The sequence below is a fragment of the Priceomyces carsonii genome (genome assembly GCF_900007245.1).
Source record: "Priceomyces carsonii strain CBS4050 genome assembly, scaffold: Debaryomyces_carsonii_scaffold_4, whole genome shotgun sequence".
Taxonomy (NCBI): domain Eukaryota; kingdom Fungi; phylum Ascomycota; class Pichiomycetes; order Serinales; family Debaryomycetaceae; genus Priceomyces; species Priceomyces carsonii.
In genome coordinates, this window is record NW_026946677.1 from 1,353,770 (window position 1) to 1,370,551 (window position 16,782).

General features: G+C 37.6%; 10 protein-coding genes across 10 annotated transcripts; 7 read left to right on the forward strand and 3 right to left on the reverse strand.

Annotated features, from left to right (window-relative positions):
* Positions 1–20: 20 nt before the first annotated feature.
* Positions 21–602, forward strand: SYS1 (Sys1p; the record flags this gene model as incomplete). Its single annotated transcript, XM_062954208.1, has 1 exon — positions 21–602. One exon carries the CDS (start codon positions 21–23, stop codon positions 600–602), a length of 582 nt encoding a protein of 193 aa, XP_062810934.1.
* A 461-nt stretch (positions 603–1,063) lies between these two features.
* On the forward strand, positions 1,064–2,059 carry PRCAT00004226001 (phosphoglycerate mutase family protein; the record flags this gene model as incomplete). The annotated part of the gene is made up of 1 exon (XM_062954209.1): positions 1,064–2,059. The coding sequence occupies one exon, from the start codon at positions 1,064–1,066 to the stop codon at positions 2,057–2,059; it is 996 nt and encodes a 331-aa protein (XP_062810935.1).
* Positions 2,060–2,792: 733 nt separating this feature from the next.
* PRCAT00004227001 (uncharacterized protein) lies at positions 2,793–3,668 on the forward strand (the record flags this gene model as incomplete). Its single annotated transcript, XM_062954211.1, has 1 exon — positions 2,793–3,668. The coding sequence occupies one exon, from the start codon at positions 2,793–2,795 to the stop codon at positions 3,666–3,668; it is 876 nt and encodes a 291-aa protein (XP_062810936.1).
* Positions 3,669–3,854: 186 nt separating this feature from the next.
* On the reverse strand, positions 3,855–4,856 carry PRCAT00004228001 (ketopantoate reductase family protein; the record flags this gene model as incomplete). Its single annotated transcript, XM_062954212.1, has 1 exon — positions 3,855–4,856. One exon carries the CDS (start codon positions 4,854–4,856, stop codon positions 3,855–3,857), a length of 1,002 nt encoding a protein of 333 aa, XP_062810937.1.
* A 407-nt stretch (positions 4,857–5,263) lies between these two features.
* Positions 5,264–6,700, forward strand: PRCAT00004229001 (MATE family efflux transporter; the record flags this gene model as incomplete). The annotated part of the gene is made up of 1 exon (XM_062954213.1): positions 5,264–6,700. One exon carries the CDS (start codon positions 5,264–5,266, stop codon positions 6,698–6,700), a length of 1,437 nt encoding a protein of 478 aa, XP_062810938.1.
* Positions 6,701–6,815: 115 nt separating this feature from the next.
* PRCAT00004230001 (agmatinase) lies at positions 6,816–8,033 on the reverse strand (the record flags this gene model as incomplete). The annotated part of the gene is made up of 1 exon (XM_062954214.1): positions 6,816–8,033. One exon carries the CDS (start codon positions 8,031–8,033, stop codon positions 6,816–6,818), a length of 1,218 nt encoding a protein of 405 aa, XP_062810939.1.
* Positions 8,034–8,579: 546 nt separating this feature from the next.
* PRCAT00004231001 (uncharacterized protein) lies at positions 8,580–10,235 on the forward strand (the record flags this gene model as incomplete). The annotated part of the gene is made up of 1 exon (XM_062954215.1): positions 8,580–10,235. The coding sequence occupies one exon, from the start codon at positions 8,580–8,582 to the stop codon at positions 10,233–10,235; it is 1,656 nt and encodes a 551-aa protein (XP_062810940.1).
* Positions 10,236–10,635: 400 nt separating this feature from the next.
* PRCAT00004232001 (uncharacterized protein) lies at positions 10,636–11,772 on the forward strand (the record flags this gene model as incomplete). Its single annotated transcript, XM_062954216.1, has 1 exon — positions 10,636–11,772. The coding sequence occupies one exon, from the start codon at positions 10,636–10,638 to the stop codon at positions 11,770–11,772; it is 1,137 nt and encodes a 378-aa protein (XP_062810941.1).
* Positions 11,773–12,067: 295 nt separating this feature from the next.
* Positions 12,068–13,489, reverse strand: PRCAT00004233001 (uncharacterized protein; the record flags this gene model as incomplete). The annotated part of the gene is made up of 1 exon (XM_062954217.1): positions 12,068–13,489. One exon carries the CDS (start codon positions 13,487–13,489, stop codon positions 12,068–12,070), a length of 1,422 nt encoding a protein of 473 aa, XP_062810942.1.
* Positions 13,490–13,998: 509 nt separating this feature from the next.
* PRCAT00004234001 (Zn(II)2Cys6 transcription factor) lies at positions 13,999–16,053 on the forward strand (the record flags this gene model as incomplete). The annotated part of the gene is made up of 1 exon (XM_062954218.1): positions 13,999–16,053. The coding sequence occupies one exon, from the start codon at positions 13,999–14,001 to the stop codon at positions 16,051–16,053; it is 2,055 nt and encodes a 684-aa protein (XP_062810943.1).
* Positions 16,054–16,782: the final 729 nt, after the last annotated feature.

Sequence of the window (16,782 nt, forward strand, 5' to 3'; positions counted from 1 at the left end):
ACCTAAAGAGGCGAGGTGATATGGCGTTATATAATGGGTATAAGCGGTTATTCAATAACACACAATCGACTGATATAACTAACCCGAGCAAATTGCTATTTCAGATCGTAATCTTACAATGCTTCTATTATCTTACTGCGTTGATCGTATTTTATTTGGTATCGTCGCTAAATGGATATGAGTTCCGAATCGATTGGGTATTTCTGTGGGAACTAGTTTCGCTGGATAATGCGATGGGATTGACTTTATTTGTATTCTGGCTATTTGATTCTTTATTATGTGTGTTGTTTGTTACATTTATAGTTGGGAGATCTAAGTTAGCATGGGATTTTGCTTTGACGGTGCACATCATCAATTTGGTTGTCGTATGGATTTACACAGGTGCATTTCCTACATCTACACTATGGTGGTGTTTGCAGGTTCTAAGTGCTACCATATTAGTCACATTGTCCACATACCTGACAAGGTGGCATGAGTTGAGGACAACATTCTTCGACAATATGATGAGCCAGCAAAATCAACAGGAATTAGGGCAAATTGAAAGTTTGCCCATAGAAATGCATGATTTCAGTAAAGAGTCGCTGTCCAATGTCGACAGGTGACGGGTGAATGAAAATTTTTTGCCTAGGCAAAGCTCAGGATACTGTTACTCACAATTAATATAATTAATGGCGCCCTTAGTAGCTTTTGTCTACATTATTTCCCATATATGTATCATATCTTTGCATTTAGAACATGTATTCAATGTAGCTATTTATATATGGTTTTGCTTATCATGAACTTACATCCATGCCTTCAATATAAGGAGCCTTTCAAAGCATTGAGGTTTCAATACATGACAAAGGGGCTCATTTTTGATCTTTGAGCCCGATTACGTTTACCTAGTTTCTAATAGCAATTGCTTCATGCTGCCTCATCGGAGATCGGTATGTGCCGTATTCGTGGGACATATATAAACTTTGCGTAATCTATAGCACGCAACGTTTATACCACAGTTAATTCATTACTTCACTTACGGCAAGCAGACTTCCATATTTCAAAGATAGATATAGACACAAGAGAAATGTCATTAATCATACCAAATAGACATGATTATGAAGATGCTACCATTGGTAGGGAACGCATCCCAATTTATGAAAAAAAGATAGAAAAGTTGGAGGAAGAGATTGATCCGACGACTGGGGAGCCTTCCTACCCTTGGAGATTCGAAGCTTTGTCAGGTTTCTTTAAGCAAGCTGATCCAAAGACAGAAGATCTCAAATTTAACTATATAAATCAGGACTTCGGGGCCACTAAACCTTGGCATGAAATTATAGATGAGATTCAAAAGTTGAATGAAACTGCTAACGAAAATGAATGCTACAAGTTACTTTTTCTTGCTAGGCATGGCCAGGGTTATCACAATGTGATCGTTAGTAAATATGGACACCATGCATGGTATTCTAAATGGCATGCCTTAGGTACCGATGGAGACATTGTCTATGCCCCAGATCCAGATCTTACTGAATTAGGGGTCAACCAGGCTAAAGAAAATCATGCTGCTTGGAAAGAGCAATTGGCTAAAGGTGCTCCAAAGAGCTCTAAATTCTACGTATCTCCATTGAAGCGTTCTTGTGATACCTTGAGGTATACTTGGGAGGGTTTGGCACCAGAAACATTTCATCCGGTAATCGTGGAAGACCTCCGGGAGATAATTGGATTTCATCTCTGTAACAAGAGGTCAACGAAGACACAAATTTTAGAGAGGTTTGGAAAGTATGGATACACAACAGAGCCTGGTTTTACCGAAAAGGACGAGCTTTACGGCGATACCGAAGAGCTTTTTGAGGATCATTGTATCAGAGTTAACAAATTTTTACAAAGATTATTCAACAATAATTACGATGAAAAATCAGGTAAAACGAACCCCACACTGGATCAAATTATATCTACTACTTCACATGGTGGTACAATCAAGTGCTTTCTCGCAGTTACTGGCCATAGGGCTTTTACCGTTTCTACGGGAGGTATGATTCCTATCGTGGTTCGCGGAGTTCGAACTAAATCATCAAAAATTTAGTGACGGGTGTCGCCGGACAAAATATCGGTGTCGGAGCTGTCGGTAGTTTAGCCACGAGCGCGTATTTTTATATCACTATATTTGGGGAGTAATGATGGGAGCCTTGCGGCGAGTGTCTACTCGGTATACTGTACCGGCTAGTGCGAACATCTTTTAGCGACACTTAACAATTTAGACAGATAGATTTATAAAGTTTGTACAGAGATTAGATATAGAGTATATATTTTCATCTTATCCTACTAAGCCCAATGGGACTTATTATCATCTATCAGGGACATTGTAGAGTAATTTTCTATTAGAAAAATTTACTTGAAAAAGGTAATCGCAATAACAAAAGTCTGTTGAACCCTGTTCCTCTTTTCTTATTGTAATACAAACGTCTTGCCATATCATTTGAATATGAGACTCGTGATGGGTCTACTTCATGACAGCAATATTACTTGTCCTTGTTCAAAATAGTCTAAATCAAACATTCGGTTGCGAAATAGACTGTCCTAAATAGGAATGGCGATTCAATTTTTTTTTTTGTATATAGATGTTAATCGCTAATTTCTAAATTCGTAAGGTTTTTCCTTATGATTCCGTAAGAGATAAGACATCTTATTAATAAAATATCTTACTTAGATACTTCATGAGGAAATATATGTCGAGAATTTGTGGGATTAAGAGATATATTTATATCTGAAACTCACTCTATCCAAAATTTAGGAGAAGTTCCTGTGTCACCATAAAAATGTCTAATACATCTACTATCACCGCTCAACAAGAAAAATTATCAGCCAAGAAAGCGTATCCTGTGAGGACAGTGGGTCCACAGAATACGGCAATGAATATGGAACATCCCGATGTTATTCCCCAATTCGAAGATCTTCAAGAAAAGAGAAAATGGGTGAAGCAGCATATGGCATCTGCATTCAGAGTCTTTGCGAGATTTGGTTTCACTGAAGGCACTGCAGGTCATATTAGTGTTAGAGACCCAATAGACCAACACACATTTTGGATTAATCCTTTGGGAGCCCATTTCGATATGATCAAGGCTTCTGATTTAGTTCGGGTGGATTATGACGGTAATACTGTAGGTGGAAATAAGGCAGCCATCAACAGAGCTGGATTTTCGATTCATTCAGCATTGCACAAGTCTAGGCCAGATGTCAATGCTGCTTGTCATTGCCATACTACTTATGGAAAAGCATACTCCGCGTTTTGTCGGCCATTGGAGATGATCAACCAAGATGTTTGCACCTTTTTTAATTCTCATGGCATTTATGATGATTTTGGAGGAGTTGCTCTTGAAGGGGAAGAGGGAGAAGCTATAGCAAATGCTGTTGGAAATGGGAAAGGGGCAATTTTGAGAAACCATGGCCTTATTACTGTTGGGCAAACTGTGGATGAAGCGGCATATCTTTTAATGCTTATGGAGAAATCATGCCAAATTCAAATGGCTGTAGACCAGTTTGCAGCGACGACTGGTTACCCTAAGGTTCTTGTGGGCGATGAAGAAGCATCCTATACGCAAAAAGTACAGTCCGATCCTGGCACTTTATACACCGAGTTTCAGCCTGAATATAGAGCTGAAATAAAATACTCTGATGGTGACTTTTTAGATTAGTTAGTTCAATTTCAAAGTTATTTAAATTAAAAATATGCAGATACCAATACTAATACCATATTGATAGAAGAATCCCAACTTTTTGCCCGACAGCTCGATAAGTTTTACTAGAATGCTACAGACATAACCTTTGTGTGAAAAAAAAAAATGTATATATATATATATAAATATACTTATTCATATTATTTAAGCCTTTATTGGTCTTTCTTTTGGTATTTTTATTAGTCCTTTCTCTTCTTTGAGCCTACCTTGTACAACCTTGAGAAGTTCATAAGCCATGGTCAAATATGGAGCAGATACACCATTCTTTTTTGCAATGCGTACCGGATTCCCAGAAATAACTTCACATTCAATGAAATTTCCTTTCCTAACATCCACCAACATTGAAGGTGTACACCAAATACCGTCATCTGCTCTTATCATTGTTTCCATGATACTTTCTGGTAAGTCAATTCCATCGGACTTTGCTATCTCCAATACTTCTCTCATTGCAGTTCTAACAATTCCATCCACGCCTCCAAAAATGTCTAATCTACCACTATCGACTCCTGTCAAAGTACAAATAGAATTAAGTGTCGCATTGTAAACTAGCTTTCTCCATCTAGCATATTTGACGTTAGGATCATACTTGCAATCGTTGAATTCGTTAGCATAAAGACCAATGAAATTCTCCGCCGCTTCTTTCTGCAGTTCTGCATCAGAGAAGCCATCATCAAAATATCCAACACCTAAGATATCAGTACTCACATGCTTGACATCTGTGACGTACTTGTTAGAACTAATCATGGATACCCCACTCAAAACGATGTTTCCTGGGAACTTCTTGATAATTGGCTCTTCGATCCCAATGCCATTTTGAGATAATAAGATTATAGTTTTTTTGGGTGTTACAACAGGCTCAATGAGGTCCTCAGTCTTGAATATATCTGGGGTATTTTTTGTTGTCACAACAACATAGTCATAGGGCCCATACTCTGCTGCTTCTTCTACGGTCTTGACTAGCTTGGAAGGTTTGTAGTTCACCGTTCCGTAGTCTACTGACTCAATATTGTAACCTTCAGATTGTGCCTTCTCAAGATTTGACCTAGCTACAGCAACAACGTCTGCTTTTCCGTTTCTTTCAAGAGTGTATCCTGCAACAATACCGACACCTCCAAACCCAACAATCAATACTTTACTTTTTGTCATACTTCTTAGACTTTACAATTACGAAATATTTTGCTTATAGAAGGTTCACTAATCAGCAAGTACCTGAACCTTATATAAATTTTGATCCTAAGGACGGGTTATGTCTTATCATCTTTAAACCTTTAAATACAATAGGGAATAATTGGCTGCAAGTTCATCTTTGGATTTTACTTTCCTCTTTGGGATATCCCCCAGAATCGCGGTGTGAAAAAAGAAAAAGTTTTGATAAAGAATTTGACATTCCCGATTTGGCCAAAGCTTTCCAGACAAAGAGGCCCTCAAGCAAGAGTATCCGATAATCTATGTGCAAGACCGATAAGATGACTGTTGGGACTAAGAATATATGAATCCGTGAAAACTTTGATCTTCTATGTTTCTAAAGAACGTTTCAAAAAAGTACGTGGCTCATGGTCGATAAAGATGATAGGTTGTTATTTGTTAACACATATGGTTCAACGTCTGAAAATTACGAACCACGCTATGAGTCAAGAGGAACAGTATTAAGTGAAGCGAAAAACATTGCTTCAGCTACATTTCCATTACTTGTCACTTTCTTGTTGCAATATCTCCTCTCAGTGACCACAATTTATGCCACGGGAAGATTAGGATCTAAAGAATTGGCTGCTGCAACTTTAGGGACATCTTCATTTACTATAAGCGGGCTAGGGGTGTACCAAGGTATGTCTACCTGTTTGGATTCATTTTGTTCTCAAGCTTATGGGGCAGGAAAGCGGCATCATGTGGGTCTCTTCTTTCAAAGATGTTCCTTAATGGGTATTTGTCTTACTATTTTTCCATTAAGTGTTCTTTGGTGGAACTCTGGATATATCTTCCAATGGTTTGTTGAAGACCAAGATATTATTGAAATGGCTCAATTACATTTGAGGATAGTCACATTTGGCGCACCTGGGCTACTTTTGTTTGAGACTGGAAAAAGGTATCTTCAAGCCCAAAATATTTATTCTGCTGGGACTTATATCCTAATTTTCGTTGCAATCTTCAACTGCTTTCTCAATTGGATATTAGTATGGAATAGCACTACTGGATTGGGGTTTTTAGGGGCACCCATAGCGATTACTATTTCCTATTGGATGATGCCAGTCCTAATGCTATTTTATGTCTTGTTTGTAGATGGTGCAGAATGCTGGGGTGGACTTAATTTCGTTGAGGTTACTAAGGAATGGATGCCATTGATTAATTTAGCTATTCCAGGCGTTTTAATGACTGAAGCTGAATATGTCGCTTGTCAAATAATCAATTTCTTAGCAGCTTCCATGGGAACGGACGAGCTAGCAGCGCAGTCTATAACATCTAATGTAGGCTTTTCGTCTTTTCAGCTATCATTCGCATTATCCGTAGCTGTGGGGACGCGCTTAGGCCAATACGTTGGCAAAAAAAATCTTGAGTATTGCTCCTTAGTAGTAAGAACAGCTTCAATGATGGGTGTTTTCCTTTCAGCTTTTAACTTTTCATTCATTTTTTTCTTCCGTCGTTCTCTTGGTCGGCTTTTCACCAGCTCAGAGGAGGTCTTAAAAATTAGCGATAGAACTTTAATTTTGTCTGCGATTAATCAAATTAGTGATGTGCTCAATGTTGTTGCCGCGGGGATACTTAGAGGACAAGGTAGACAGAAAATAGGGTCTATTTTGACAATGATGGCATACTATTGCATCTCAGTTCCTATTGGCTATTATTTTGGTATTATTAAGGACCTTCAATTAAGTGGATTATGGCTAGGTTACATACTGGGTGTGTTTGTGTTAGCAATTGCCGAATTCTGGGTTATTTATACATCTAATTGGCAAAAAATCTTCATTGATTCATCTAAACTTCAACAAGAATAGCGTTAGTTTACGTATTTGACTTGAAATAAAAAAATAATTCTTGAACTATAAAAAAAAAAACCTTTACAGTCACCAGTAATGATTGATGAGTTTCCGTAAATATAGAATATTAAACTCAAAGGACTATTTGTGTTCCACTCATAGGAAACTCTTTTTTCCATTCGAAATATGAATGGTCACCTTTTCTAGTTTGTTTATTAGCCTTGATTTTCAATGGACCCTTTTTAACCATGCTCGTGGCAATTTCAAAGGCAATCTGAGCTGCTGCCAATGCAGTAATCTCAGCATTTGGAATATCGCTTAGCGGATTTACCTCAACTACTTCGGCACCAACAATGTTTAAATGATCCAATCTTCTGAGCATTTGAATTAACTCTCTAGTGAACCAACCACCAGCTTCTAATGCACCTGTTCCAGGGGCATTAGAAGGGTCTAAGACATCAATATCAACGCTAATATAAACCGGTGCGTCTTTGGGAATCCTTTTTTTTATTTTATCGACGATTCCTTGAACTCCAATATCCATAATCTCGTCAGACTCAATCCTGGAAAATCCTTGTTTTGCATCCATTTCGTAATCATCCCAACCAACGCCGCCTAATCTTGTCCTCAACCCAGCATGAACGTTTGTATCATTTGATATAATTCCCTCCTCATGGGCCATCCAAAGCATTGAACCATGGTTAAAAGGTGGGGAACTTGTTCTGTTAAAAGATGGGTATGTATTGGGATTCCAAGTATCAAGGTGAGCATCAAATTGAAGTACAGTGATCGGACCATAAACCTTATAAAGATTTCTCAATGCAGAGAGTAACACTGAGTGATCCCCACCGAGCATTACGATTCTAGGTACATTTCCTTCATTTTCCTTTGCATTCGTCTTATGACTAAGTACATTCTCGTAACCTGCAACCATTTGATGTAAGGCTAGCTCATTGTCGACAGGAGTGATGGGAATATCTCCACAATCAATTACTTTTGCCCAATCGCTATATGGATTCAATCCAGCTCTAAAATTAAAGCCACGGTCCTTGTTCTGACGCAGCGATGCTGATCTAATAGTTCTGGGGCCGAACCTAGCACCTGTTCTGTACATAGTTGCCGTATCGAATGGGGCACCAAGAATTGCTATATCATAAGAAGCTTCTGGGTCGGCCAAGCATTTGGTATAAGGTAAATGAGCGAATGTCAGGATTCCCGTGAATGTCCAATCATTTCCCCAAATCTCTTCTAATTTATCCCTATCGTTAGGGGAAAGATTGATGAGTCCTAAAGTATGGCCCCAAAGAAAACCAAGTAAAATGAAGTATCTTAAATTAATTAAAGCTGCCATTTTGCATATATGGAACGTTCGTTCTTTTTATTCTTGTGAGGTTGGTTGAGCTGCAAACTGTAGCGTAATATACTGTGCGAACCCGATATTAAACCTTTTGAAAATAGTTTCCTCTTAGGAAATACTAACAGACGGAAACCAAGACCCATTTATCTTCAATCTCTCATAACTCAAGAAAACTATCAGCACATTGCTTACATTATCGCTTACGCAGTATCCTACGAATAATATGTTGTGCGGAATTTCTTGCTTTAATTTTCTTATCTTTGATGTATTTAGCGGATATCAACGGTAGCCCTATTTGGTAACTCAATTTTTGATATCGAACATTAATAAATTGATCAACGTTGAAATAAAAAGAACTTTATCCGAAATTAGTTTCTCCTTTTGGATTATCTATATCAATTTCTAACGATAAAGGTTTAGTCCTCTAAGGACGTAATCAACCCTTCAGAATTAGCATATAAATTAGCTCAAAGATGGAAGGAAGATAACTGCAAGCTTTGATTTTTTGGGCCTCAAATACAGTCAGGGGTTCAGAATACAATGACTAAGTCAAGCAAGAACGACACGTATGATGTCGATGTCAATAGCCTCAAGACCGATATTGAAAGAGGAGAGATACAAAGCGTTGATGATATTGGTGAGGTACATAGAGGATTGAGTTCGAGACATCTTCAGTTCATCGCATTGTGTGGTTCTATTGGAACTGCACTCTTCGTTGGTTCGGGTATACCGTTGTCCACCTGCGGTCCAGCACCTCTTTTGATCAGTTACCTTGTTGTGTGCTGTGCCGTCTATTTTATTATGAACTTCTTGTCAGAGATGGTTTGTTGGTTACCTGTAAAAGGAATATCTCCAGCTAATATGGTTTCGCGCTATGCTGAGCCATCGATGGGGTTTGCATGTGGTTGGACGTACTGGTATAGTTATGCTATTTTGGTTGCGTCTGAAAACACAGCTGCGGCAATGGTAATCCAATATTGGGTCAGTAATGAGAGAGTTAATATAGGAGTTTGGATCACAATTTTTTGGATTGTTATGGTAATTGTGAACTTTTGTGCCGTCAAATATTACGGCGAATCAGAATTCTGGTTTGGTATCATAAAGCTCTCTTGCATTATTGGTCTAATTATTTGCGGGATCGTTATCTTCTTTGGTGGAGCACCAACTCATGATAGATTGGGATTTAGGTACTGGCAGCATCCAGGTTCTTTCGCAGAACATTTGGTGAAATCCAAAAAAAATACTGCCCGATTCCTTGACGTATGGACAGCAATAGTGAGGTCTTCACTTGCTTTTGTCTTGGGTCCGGAACTTATTATTACTTCGAGTGGTGAGGTGGAAAGGCCAAGGTACAACATTGCGAAGGCAAGCAGAAGATTCATTTGGAGACTCATATTTTTCTATATCTTAGGAGTTATTGTTATCACTGTAACAGTCGCATATAATGACAAGCATTTAATTGGTGCAATCAATGCTGGTAAATCAGGAGCAGGTGCTTCTCCCTTTGTTATTGGTATCAAAAATGCTGGTATTCCTGTTTTGAACCACATAGTTAACGCTGTGATTTTCCTGTCAGCGTTATCATCTGGAAATGCGTTTCTATATGCTAGCTCTCGTTGCCTTGTTGGCTTAGCAAAGGAGGGATCTGCTCCAAAGTTCTTTGCAAAGACAAATCGATTTGGAACACCTTATTTCGCGGTATCAGCAGGTGCTGCCATGGGCTTGTTAGGGTATTTGAATGTTTCTAATTCCTCAGCAACAGTTTTTTATTGGTTGACAAATATAATAACAATAGGTGGTTTTTTTGGATGGATTTGCTGTGGAATAGCCTACCTCAGGTGGCGCAAAGCAATTTCTTACAATCAATTGGAATCTAGAGTGTCTTTTAGGACTCCCTTCCAGCCTTACGGTACTTGGTTTGCGATTCTTTTCTTTTCAGTTGTAGCCATTACCAACGGTTACGAAGTTTTCTTCTCTTGGAACACTCTGAACTTCTTTGCTGCTTATGTTTCATTTCCATTCTTTTTCATCTTATATTTCGGACATAAGATTTGGTTTAAAACACCATGGTTATATAAGATTTCAGACATAGATGTTACAACTGGATTAGCTGAAATTGAAGAAGAGGAAGCAAACGAACTCTTACCCCCTGCTCCCAAAAATATATGGGAAAAAGTTCTTCAGTGGTTGTTTTGATTACGATTTAGAGCTTAAATTCCGTATTTATTGTTTAATAGGTTACAGGCTATCTAATAAATTTAGTATATTATATTTTCTACTTTAAAGGTTGTAATTTGTGCATTATATTTGTAATCCTCGTGAGAATACTTTAGAAACCACCTCAAATAAATATGTGCCACGAGATAACTGTCATTTTCCTTCTCAATGGAATAACCTCCCTTATTAAGTGTCTCGTTTGTAATAATTCGGGGAAGTTAATCAAGTAGGCTTCGTTATCTCGAATTATGTTGCTTATCTGGGAAGCGCGCGAATTCGAGATCTTATCAGTTGAAGGATGCAAAACTTAATATAAATATTGACGTAAAACTATCACAGACTACAATGCTGAATAGAATTCAAGAAAAGCATCCCCAAAATGTTAACTGAAGAAGTTCTTAACGGAAATAAGTTGTACGATATCCCGAAGGATACCATTGACAATGAAATTCAAACTTTAATGGAGAATTTACAGGCTAAAAAGGGATTCAATCCTTATCAGGATTTTGACCCCGAGAAACATCTTTTATACAAGGATGGTGATTATGAGAAAGTAAGAACACTTACTTTGAACGAGCTAGGAATCAACAAGACCCATGTTCCTCCGATTTCGGAAGTTGCTGTTTCTGATCCCTTCCCATTGTTCACAGAGGAGGCTTGTGAAATAATGAAATGGGAAGCGTTCCAAAGAAAAAGTGTTACTAAGTATGGTAAACTACCAATAATGTCGAAGGGCGGAACTTCAACAGATGTTCAGGTCTGTGGATACACTGACTATGCTCCATTTACGGTAGCAGCTTGGAAACATCCAAAAACTCAAGCGATCATTGATAAGTTTGCTGGGGTAGAATTGCAGATAATGTTTGATTACGAAATTGCACACATTAATGCTTCTCTCATTGATCAGAGCAAGCCACGGGGTAAGATTGCTCCCAGTAAGTCAGGGAAAGATAAGGATTCCAAAGCTGTATTTGACTGGCATTATGACTCTAACTCTTTTTCGGTAGTCCTAATGTTATCTACAAACGATGAAATGGAGGGAGGCAAAACAGGATTACGAGCAGGCAATGAAGAAGTTGTTTTCGTAGATGGTCCAAAAGTAGGCTACGCAACAATTCTTCAAGGCCGGGTTGTTAAGCATATCGCCACCAAGCCTGTTTCGAATGACGAACGTATTTCGTCTATTGTTGGATATATTCCAAAATCTCTCCATGTTCCTGACACTACGGTATTAACAACTTTCAGACCTTCTGTATCACCTAGGTCTTTACATGATGAGTATTATCCCCAATGGATGGAGTATAGGTTTAAGCGAATTGAAGCTCGTTTGGCAGATAAGAGACAAGAAATAATGAGAAACCTGAAAGACGGAAAGCGTTTTGATCAGCTAGAAGTCGTCGAATTTTGTAAAGATATTTCTCAGTATTTGTTTAAGAGCTGGAATGAATTTGAATCTGTTGTTGAGAATGAAATTTTTCCACCTAAAGTATTTTCAACTCCTTACAATGAATTATGAAGGGAATCAGAATCTATTTAGTTAGTTTCATATTACAGAGGAACTTTTGTTCTTTCATTTAGACATTTCAATTTACGTATATTATTTTTTTGCGTCTAATCATTTCTCTTGGATGATTATCTGAAAAAAGCAGATTTCTTATATGGAAGTTTGCTTTGATTTTGTCGATTGCCGAACATCCAATGCCCTGAGGAAGACTTCAATTGTACTAGATTCAAGATTTAGATATTCAAATTTATATTTTGATAAACAGTAAGTATATACTCTAAAAACCTTCAGAATATGTTTAAACTAATCAATTTTCTGCACCTTTTAGTTCGTCATTCAATTCACGTAATGACTTTGAAACCTTTTTCACGACCTCGAGAGCGATTTCAGGAGTCATAACGAAGGAGGGAGCAATACTTACGTGGTCACCTATACCAGCTGCGCAGCCCTGAGATCCCATTACAGTAACACCATTCTCGAAGCATATTTTTTGCAATCTGGGAGCGATTTTCAAGTTTAATGAGAACGGCTCTTTAGTCTTTTGATTCTTGACGATCTCAATGGACCAGAAGCCACCTAATCCTCTCACATCACCAACAATACTAATATCCTTAATCTCATTTTTCAACATTTCTCCCAAGTAGTTTCCTACATTAAAAATGTTGTTAGTCAAGTTTAGCTTCTCGATTCTCTTTTGGATTTCCAAAGCTACGTAACAATTGAAACCGTGACTAGAATAAGTTTGTGCTCCGATAATATTTCCAGATCCGTTTATGAATTCTTTTCTGACTTTAGGACTAATTAAAACTCCAGCAATGGTCACATATCCAGAACCAAGCGTCTTACCTACTGTCTGGATATCTGGGCCCTGATCTGGCTGAAGGAAGTTTTCCCAACAATTCAATGCTCCATTTGGATTGCACCTACCTGTTCCACACATGACTTCATCCAACATGAATAAAATGTCGTACTTCGAACATATTGCTCTAATACCTTGTAAGTAAGTCGAGGTTGGAGGTGAAGTTCCCAAAGACGAACCAGGTAAAGTTTCCACTATAATTGCAGCAATAGTCTCCGGGCCTTCATCAATTACCATTTTTTCGAGACTTTGTATTAATCTTTGTGAATATTCCTCTAGGGTTTCATGTTCTTGTTGATTTCTGTAAGGATAAAAAGGTTCCATTTTAAGACATTGGTCCTCAGGTAAAAGAATTTCCTGGAACATCTTACTGCGAATACCCGATCCAAGGGACATTGCACCAATTGTATAACCATGATATGAGGTCTTACGAGATATGAACTTTTTTTTGCTAGTTAAACCTCTTTCCAAATAGTACTGCCGAATAATTTTCAAAGCATTTTCATTAGCTTCAGAGCCTGAGCACGTCCATAATGCTGCTGCGAAGGCATCGGGTGGTGATCTCGAAATATAATAATCAGCCAACTGCTCAGCATACTTGTTTCCAAAGACGGCAGGATAAGAATAAGTTGTGGCTCTTGCAGCATCATTGATAATTTGTAAGGCAGCAGGATCACCCCATCCTAATGCGCCAACTGCAGCGCCAGTCATAGAGTCGATTATATCTTTAATTTCCCCAGTATCAGGATCCTGAATCTTTAAATAAACTCCATTACCACCGACCACCTGTGGGAGCCAGTCAGAAACTTTTGCTTGGAAGACAGATGATGTTCCTTTTTTGATATTAGTGGAGAAATCGTCCTGTGTCATTTTATAATGTGTGAAAATTCAGTTTGACAAACTGCAAATTCAACTTAAGACTACATATATATATATATGTCTAATACTCTAGGGGAAGATAGAACCTAGATTACTTGAAAAAGAACATTAACTAACTAGCCGGAAGTAGCTTTTAATTCCATTCTTCTTTTAATTGATGCAAAAATGAATAGAAAACAAAGTAGTAAAAGGATTGCCACAGCAAAATGACGGAATGCCATATCCTAAACAAATGGCTTATCTCACTCATTAGAGGTTTCTAACTAAGTCTCTTTTGAGTGGTGCTCATGATATCCATTATAGAGATTGAGCACAAATATTTGATGGCATAAATCTGCTTATCAGAGAAAAAGAGTTTCCTATTTAGGAAAGTAGTTTCGAAGTCAACTGATAAACACTTCTGATAAACTTTGACTACACGCGAATTTATATAAGATTTGGGCTCTAAGGAATTTGCGTACTATATTTGGGAGTTCATTCCTCTGGGTTAAACAGATAGAATGCCAAAGGTAAAAGCGAGAGCTGGGGAACTTATACAGAAGAGAAACTATAGTAGAAAAGGTTGTATTGAGTGTAAAAGGAGAAAGCTCAAATGCGATGAGAATAAACCAGATTGTTTAAACTGTATCAAATCCCTGAAAGATTGTTCATACAAGCAAATTGCCAAGTTTAGTGACTCAAGAACTGTTATACTTAGTGAATCTACTTTCCTCGTATCGAAGAAGCCCTCGTCGCAAGAAAAAAAAGCTAAATTCACAATTTCTAGTTTGATTGATAATACAGATGCTAAGAACAATAATTCTCAAGAGAAAGCATCTCGCAATTCGAAACCAGATGCAAAAGGAATAGTCCCTGAAGAAGCCCCATCTTCATCCAATCTCTCGGAGTCTGGCTCTAGTACAGCAAACTCTCATGAGAATAAAACAGAGCTGTCTACCGGTACCACAGGTCGACTTCCTTATAAAGCTGCTCCATTAATTCCCCAAAGCCCTAGTTCCCCAGAATCCATTATTCAAGAAACTACATCGCCGAGTTCACTAGAGAGAATTTTAGATAAGTACGATGAATATGATCAAAAGCTACTCTGCGACGCTTCATTATTAGCTAATGGTTTAAATAATATTGCTATGTTAGACATATTTGATGATGATCCAAACATGATAAGTGAAATAGACAAGAGTCGAATTCCAGTTGAGTTTGGGCGGCCACAAAACTTGATAGCTGATAATGATGACGACACGAAAATCAGTAACTTCATTCTATCTCATGATTTAATTCCAGATCATAAAAATTATTTAAGACGCTTTTACGATAAATATTCGCAATGGCTCTTTCCCTGTGCTTCAAGCAAGTCCAATATATGCAACGACACCTTAATGCTTCAAGCTCTTGACTTCCCATTTTTACTTCATGCTATCCTTTCTATTACAGCGAGATACGAAAATTTTTGCAATCCAAATTCTGTTGACGAGTATTACCAAAAGTACTATTTAGTATTATGTTGTAAAGGATTTTCCAGGATTTTTGACGATAAAATACCAATCTCAAGATACGTCGAACCATTGATTTTGACGACTTTACTTTTAGTAACGGATGCTGTAGCATTCGTGAATGGCGATTGGAGAGCACATTTGAAAGCTGCGCATAAATTATTCAGTAAATACGTTGACATATTTAAGAAAAAGAGTCCTTCGATTTTACTCGCGACAACCTGGTTTGCTGCTTTTGAAATTCTTGCTGTCGTAGCCAACCCATTGGGAGGTGCAATCTCAAATGAGGCTGAATTTGACATGATGATGAAGGCTGGAGTAGATTCAGATGACATTAGATTGGGTACTGAAGTAGGTTTAGTGCTACCCAATGGATTCAACGTCTTTTTGGTTTACTCTAAGGAGGCAATATCCATGTTCATTACCTTTGTTAAAACAACCTTAAAAATACGAGATAGCGGGATTCCTAGAGCAGCTCCTGAGGATTTAATCTTACTCATGGCAGAGATAAAAAAAGCAAATGATTGCATGCTAGCCTCAGAAGATTGTTTAATTCCAAAGTCTAACCCATATCATCCCAATAACCCAACTGGAATGCTATTACCTATAGCAACTTACGGTTACGTAAACAATACAGTGTTTTCATGGTTCGATATATCACACAAGATTCATGTACTAGCATTATATCTTAAACTCTTGGTGGACAAACATTTCTTTAACTTACCAGACACATCCGACCTTGTTCAGGATCTCGTAGAAGAAATTCTTAGCTATTGTCATTTTTTTGCAGGTATTGATTTTGAGCTGCAAAAGTTTTCTCTTGATGAACAGCTAAATGAAATTGAAAAGACCTCACTTTGGCTGGATAGAAGAATGTTGACTGTGCATTGGCCATTATTAACGTGTGGCTTAAGTGCTTTAAAAAGAGTTCATAAATTAAAGATTGAACTTTACTTCAGATGTATGATAAAAATGGGTGCGAGATCGCTAAAAATGTCATTTAAGAATGTTGAAAATAAATGGAATGGAGGATCAGGAATCTCTGACTTCGTTCCATTTGTTTAACTGTAGCTATGTTGTTAGACCTGGGAGATGATACATGTGGTATATGTAGATATTAATAGTGTTGAGAAAATTACATTTTAATCTACTAGTTTTTAGGAATTCGATTATAGGCAGGATAAAATCAATAAATTTGATTATAGGCAGGATAAAATCTATAAATTTGACGTGATAGCCAATGCAATATATAGAAGGCTTTGATTAGACGACTGCAGAAAGCTACAATAGAGTTTAAGGGGTTCTCGTTTTGCAAAATACATATGCCATGCATGCAGTGTCCATAAGTCCAAAATCTCTTTAGTTATGTCAACAAATTTAAATGGCCAAAAATGATTCTAATCGCTTTGTTTATCTGAAGCGCATATTCGTTTATCAGTTTTCTATATCGTTCTGAAATTTATATACGAGGAGGCGTTATTAACAATACCTAAGCCATATATTCTCTTTAACACTGCAGTATGTGAGAACGACATTTTACTTCTTGAACAGGAATGGCAGTTTTCGAGATAACACTGTATACAACCTTATCGGAATTTAAGGGAGACGATATCCTTCGTGATCTTCAACATGTTGCAGCCTTTGAAGCTTGCCCATTTGTTTTTTTTTATCTATCAACTCAATAGCAAATGCATCATAACATGGATGACGCCGATGAATACTCTAGAGTTTGAAATATCATTAATTCTCAGCAAACTTTAAGAGCCATGAACTTATTACATTACCTTACTTTAT